Source organism: Musca autumnalis, unplaced genomic scaffold (assembly GCF_047663935.1).
Source record: "Musca autumnalis isolate F117 unplaced genomic scaffold, ASM4766393v1 scaffold_3, whole genome shotgun sequence".
NCBI lineage: Eukaryota > Metazoa > Arthropoda > Insecta > Diptera > Muscidae > Musca > Musca autumnalis.
In genome coordinates, this window is record NW_027411866.1 from 32,797,837 (window position 1) to 32,803,778 (window position 5,942).

Below are 5,942 nucleotides of genomic sequence, written 5' to 3' on the forward strand. Positions count from 1 at the left end.
ATAGAAGAGTTGGCTGATTGATTTTTCTATAGAACGAATTGTTGAATTGCTGAAGGGCCTTTTGGTATGGAAAAATTACGCTGAATTGACTTTATCTGAGAAAATTTTGGATCTATCTTTTTCTCCAAAAAAATTATTTGATTATTTATTTTTTTTTTTCTATAAAAATTAAATTATTTGTTTATATTTATTAAATAACTAGCAGAACCCGGTGCGCTTCGCTACCCCTTTAGATTGATATGCATTTGAAATTTTACGGATTTTTTGAAATCAGAAAGAAATCAAATTCAAAAATTTAAAGTAAAGTATTTATTGTAATGCTTTAGGATATACAATGTTTTTTGTTTTTCCTTCAGGAGCGTAAACAAACAAATCGGCCGGTCTACCAAACGTGAACATGCAACGTAGTGTTGACCATGAGAAAAGCCAGAACGTGCTAAATTAGGCCACATACACGAAGAGTCTATCCTTGGGATTTATTTATAGTCATTGCGAATGCCAAACGTAAAGGTAACTGCAATCTTTTAAAATTGAAGGGCGTTTTTGTTGCTATTAGAGGGATTCGAGGTAGAAGTACATCTGAACCTATATACTTCCCAGTAATAATCGTTGCCTCAATTAAATAGTTATGTAGTTTTTTTTACTGTTAACCTTGTACCATTGCAAAGGCGAGGTGGGTCTATGTTTTTTAATAAAATAATAGGAACACCAACTTTTAGCACTAAATTATGTGGTGGAAAGCCTGAAGATCCAACGAACTTAGGAATTCAACTGGATAGTTAACCACGTCGTCTTCAGTTGCCACAGTATCAATGGATTTGTACGTTCGTGCATTTCCTGAAATTCTATTGACTGAAATTCTTTCAATATAATTTACCAATTTGTTTTGTAGACCAATTCCCGCCACATATTCCAAATTTCATTGAAATTGGACAAACATAAGGTGTTTATTGCATAAAATACATGAAATCGGCCAAAAATATATATTGGAGGTATATCCAAATCTAATCCGATTTCAATATAATTTGGCAAACTAATTTCTAGGATCAATTCCGTCAAGGATTCCAAATTTCGTCAAAATTGAACATACATGGCGTGTTTGGTGTAGAAAATACATGAAATCGGCCGAAAATATATATGGGAGCTATATCCCAACCTGAACCGATTTCAAAATAGTTTGGGACATTTATTTCTGCAATAAAATCCGTCACACATTCCAAATTTCATTGGAATTGGCCATACAAAACGTGTTTTATGCATCAAATGCATTAAATCGGCCGAAAATATATATCCAAATCTGAGACGATTTCAAATTACTTTGGCAAATTTATTTTTAGACCAAATTCCGTCACACATACAAAATTTGAAGACTGTATCGACAATCGTTCGTAAGATATCAGCATACAAAGTCTACAGTTGTTGAAGGTACTTCCGATCCTGAGGCTATATCTTCAGATCGGGGCAGAATTTTTAAGATTTATATAGCCTGTGACACTTTCAGACCATGTGGTAATATACTCTGAAAGTTTCAGGAAGATCGGTTCAGCGGTTTTTGAGTCCATAAACATCAAACAAACAAACGTACAAACATTTTCCTCCGTTATAGATATACTCGTAGATACCGCACAAATTTCATTGAAATAAATATTGGAGCTATAGCCAAATCAACACCGATTTCAATACTTATTTCTACACCAAATTTAGTTACACATTGGACATACATAGCGTGTTTGGGGCATCAAATACATGAAATCGGCCGAAAATATATATAGGAGCTATATCCAAATCTGAACCGATTTCAATATAATTTTGCATATTCATTTCTAAAACAAATTTTGTTACACATTCCAAATTTCATTGAAATTTGACATACATAGTGGGTTGGGGGCATCAAATACATGAAATCGGTCGAAAATATATATAGGAGCTATATCCAAATCTGAACCGATTTCAATATAAGTCGGCATACTCATTTCTACAACAAATTTTAGTAACACATTCCAAATTTCATTGAAATTGGACATACATAGTGGGTTGGGTGCATCAAATACATGAAATCGGCCGAAAATATATATAGGAGCTATATCCAAATCTGAACCGATTTCAAGATAATTTGGCATGCTCATTTCTGCAAAAAATTTAGTCACACATTCCAAATTTCATTGAAATTGGACATACATAGTGGGTTGGGTGCATTAAATACATGAAATCGGCCGAAAATATATATAGGAGTTATATCCAAATCTGAACCGATTTCAATATAATTCGGCATACTCATTTCTACAACAAATTTAGTCACACATTCCTAATTTCATTGAAATTGGACATACATAGTGGGTTGGGTGCATCAAATACATGAAATCGGCCGAAAATATATATAGGAGCTATATCCAAATCTGAACCGATTTCAATATAATTCGGCATACTCATTTCTACAACAAATTTAGTCACACATTCCAAATTTCATTGAAATTGGACATACATAGTGGGTTGGGTGCATCAAATACATGAAATCGGCCGAAAATATATAAAGGAGCTATATCCAAATCTGAACCGATTTCAACATATTTTGGCATACTCATTTCTGCAACAAATTTAGTCACACATTCCAAATTTCATTGAAATCGGACATATGTAGGGTGTTTGGTATATCAAATACTTGAAATCGGACGAAAATATATTTGGGAGCTATATCCAAATCTGGACCGATTTCGATATATTTTGGCACATTTATTTTTAGGCTAAAATCCATTACACATTTCAAATTTGGAGTCGGTATCTGTAACCGTTCTATAGTTATTTGCATACAAAGTTTAAATTTTTTGGAGGTACCTCCGATTCTGATGCTATATCTCCGGATCAGAGCGGAATTTCGAAACTTTTTATAGCCTATGTTACTTTCAGGCGATGTAGTAATATACTCTGAAAATTTCAGCAAGATCCGTTCAGCGGTTTTTGAGTCTATAAATTTCAAACAAACAAACAAACAAACAAACAAACATACAAACATTTTTCTATTTTATATATATAGATTACAAAATATTAAATATATGTAAATTAATGATTCATTTAAACCATTTTTATTTATTTTTCTTCCTTTTATCTACAGCCCTCAAGGCCGTCTTCTTGTTCCCTCTACAACACAGTAACTTTCAAAGGCCCACAATCACACAACAAGGAAGCCCATGACATCCTACGAATATATTTACCACCAAGTCATGTGAACTGCTGGCGATTGTATATGCTTGGCACCATTATGCCTAATGACGTAGTCCACCCAATAACGTACCAACTGGCGAGAAGTCATGGGTCTATCACGATACAACTTTGAACACCTTTGGATATTTGGCATTACTTCACGATATTTGGCATTATTTAAAACTTCCCAAATAGTCTCCCTGAAACTCTCTTCCGTCAATGCAGAATATTCCAAACTCAAACCAAAACCGGATCTCTGAACTTTGCCCATATTGGCAGGTTGATCACCACAAAATGCTACACCAACCATGGGAACACCGTGATATTGCGACTCCACCACACTCCCTTGACCACCATGGGTAACGAATAATTTAACATTGGTATGGGCCAAAATATCATCTTGTGGCAACCACTCGCGGTTAATTATATTTTCTGCCTTTTCACCAGGATAATCGGAATCATGCCATATCATTAAAACTCTGTACGGTAACTTTGAAAAGACACGGAATATAATTTGCGCCTTTTCAGGTGAGATGTGATATCCTTGTATGCTGGAACCAAAACTGAAGTAAATTATGCCCTCTGAAGCCAAATTCAGAATGTCGGCTAAATCTTGAGGCAATGGATCTGGTTTCTCCTTTATTTGTATGCCACCAATTTCAATGAGGGCTGGTACATTGGGGCGTATGAGTCCTTGACTGAAGTGATGATTGGAAGATCAGCGAGACATTCTCGTACACCTCCTCCAACGGTGAATAGCGTTCAGCAGGGAAATTGAAGCTGAAAGTAATGAAATAAAAATAAAAACATTATTTTGCCAAAATCCTTCAAAAGTATTAAAGTATTATTAACTGCAGTGATTAGTTTTCAAAGTTTTATTTAATTATCAACAAATTAAATTTGCAAACACATATCGCTCATTTACTCAAAGAGCGATACATTTCAAAAAATCCAGTTTCGAGAAAAACGCATTTTAGGTTGAGATTGAAATTTGACTTCCCAACTTAAAAAGATTATTACACAAAAACTGAAGTACTTGGACCATATTTTGCAAACAGCTAGCCAGATATCACTGCTAAATGTCTGTGCAAGAACAAGCATGATTTGAAGTATTTTAGTTCTTCATAAACTCAAAAAACATTTTTGTTGAATTATGCCAAACTCTTAGTGAATGCGCTGCAACTCATTGAGTTTTAGATATATCAACATGTAAATTTGACACAAGACAAAATAGAAGTCGTAGAAAAAAAAGAAGTTGCTAACTTAGAAAACGGATTTTTTGAGTTATACCACTCTTTGAGTAAATTAGCGATATGTAGATTGGCTAGACGGTAAAATAACACACAATCATGCTGAATCGTTCATTTAAGTAGTAATTACTTAAGCATGAGTAGCCAGTTATTTCATAACATGACAATGACTTAGCAGAATTTGATAAGAAACTTTTTTAAAAATAATTGAGTTTATTTGCCGTATTTGCGAAAAACTAAGGAAGCTTTTCAGAAGCCGTTGTCTGAATTGGAACAGAAAAGAAAAAGTTGGCTGAATTGTCATTTCCTCTCAAAAAATGTTGCTGATAAAGTTTGCTGAATTAACTATTTCTTAAGAACAAGTTCCCTGAACTGATTTTTTTATTTAGAAAAAAAGTTTCTGGTTTAATTTTTCCTCTAGAAAAATTTTGTTGAATTGACTTTTCCTTTAGAATATGTTTGCTGAATTGAATATTATTTAGAGAAAATACTCTGAATTAACTTTTTTTATAAAAAATCATTTAATTTACTACTTTTATAGTAAAAACTTCGCAGAATTAACATTTTTATAAAAAATTTAATTGATTTTTCTTCAACAAAAGTTGGCTGAATTGACTTTTTCTATAGAAAATGACCCTTGATTAGACCTTTCCATAGAAACAGCTCGTTGAATTGATTTTTCCCACAGGAAAAGTTCACTGAATTGACTTTTTCCACAGAAAGAGTTCGCTGAATTGACTTTTTCCATAGACATTTTCCATTTAGTTTACTTCTTCTATAGAAAAACATACAAGTAAAAGAGAAAAGTTGGTTTAGACAAAAACCTTGCTGAATTGAGTTTTTAAGTAGCATACGTTCGCTGAATTGAATTTTTTCATAGAAAAGTTCGCTTAATTGACTTTTCTCATAGAAAAGTTCAATGAATTGATTTTTTCCATAGAGAAAGTTCGCTGAATTGGCCTTTTTTATAAAGGTCCTATAATTCTATAAAAACAATTAAAAAAGTATTACCGACAGAGATATATTATCAGCCTGTGTGGATTGAAATACTTTATTTTCAAAAAACTTACATATTTAAGGGGGTTTCTAAAACAACATGGATAGGATTAATGCGCAAACAATTGCGGGGATATCAATATATAAGGTTTTTTTAAACTCAGTTTCGACAATATTTAGAGTACCATTTTAGCGAATATTTTCGAACTTTTGTGGGGGAGGTACCGGAAGGTCCCCTCCTTCCACTTTCGAATTTCATCTAATATTCGAAGAAATATTACGATATCCACAGTGTGTACGAACGCAGTATTCGGTTCGAGCTCTCCAGTCACTACATATGGTGCCATAGGGTTTTTTTACTACTTTCGTGCTTTCTTCTCAAGAAGTATGGACTTGCCCTTGAAAAAACTTTTATTTTCGTAATTGAGGCAGCGAACGCGTTGCTTCAACAAAAATCAAAGTGATCCGAGAGCAAAAATGTGTGTGGGAGGTACCCGA

General features: G+C 33.5%; 1 protein-coding gene across 1 annotated transcript; it reads right to left on the minus strand.

Moving 5' to 3' along the window:
* Positions 1-3,205: 3,205 nt before the first annotated feature.
* On the minus strand, positions 3,206-3,916 carry LOC141398124 (UDP-glycosyltransferase UGT5-like; the record flags this gene model as incomplete). The annotated part of the gene is made up of 1 exon (XM_073975355.1): positions 3,206-3,916. A coding segment is annotated over one exon (711 nt), but the record flags the coding sequence as incomplete, so codon positions are not given.
* Between the last annotated feature and the right edge of the window lie 2,026 nt (positions 3,917-5,942).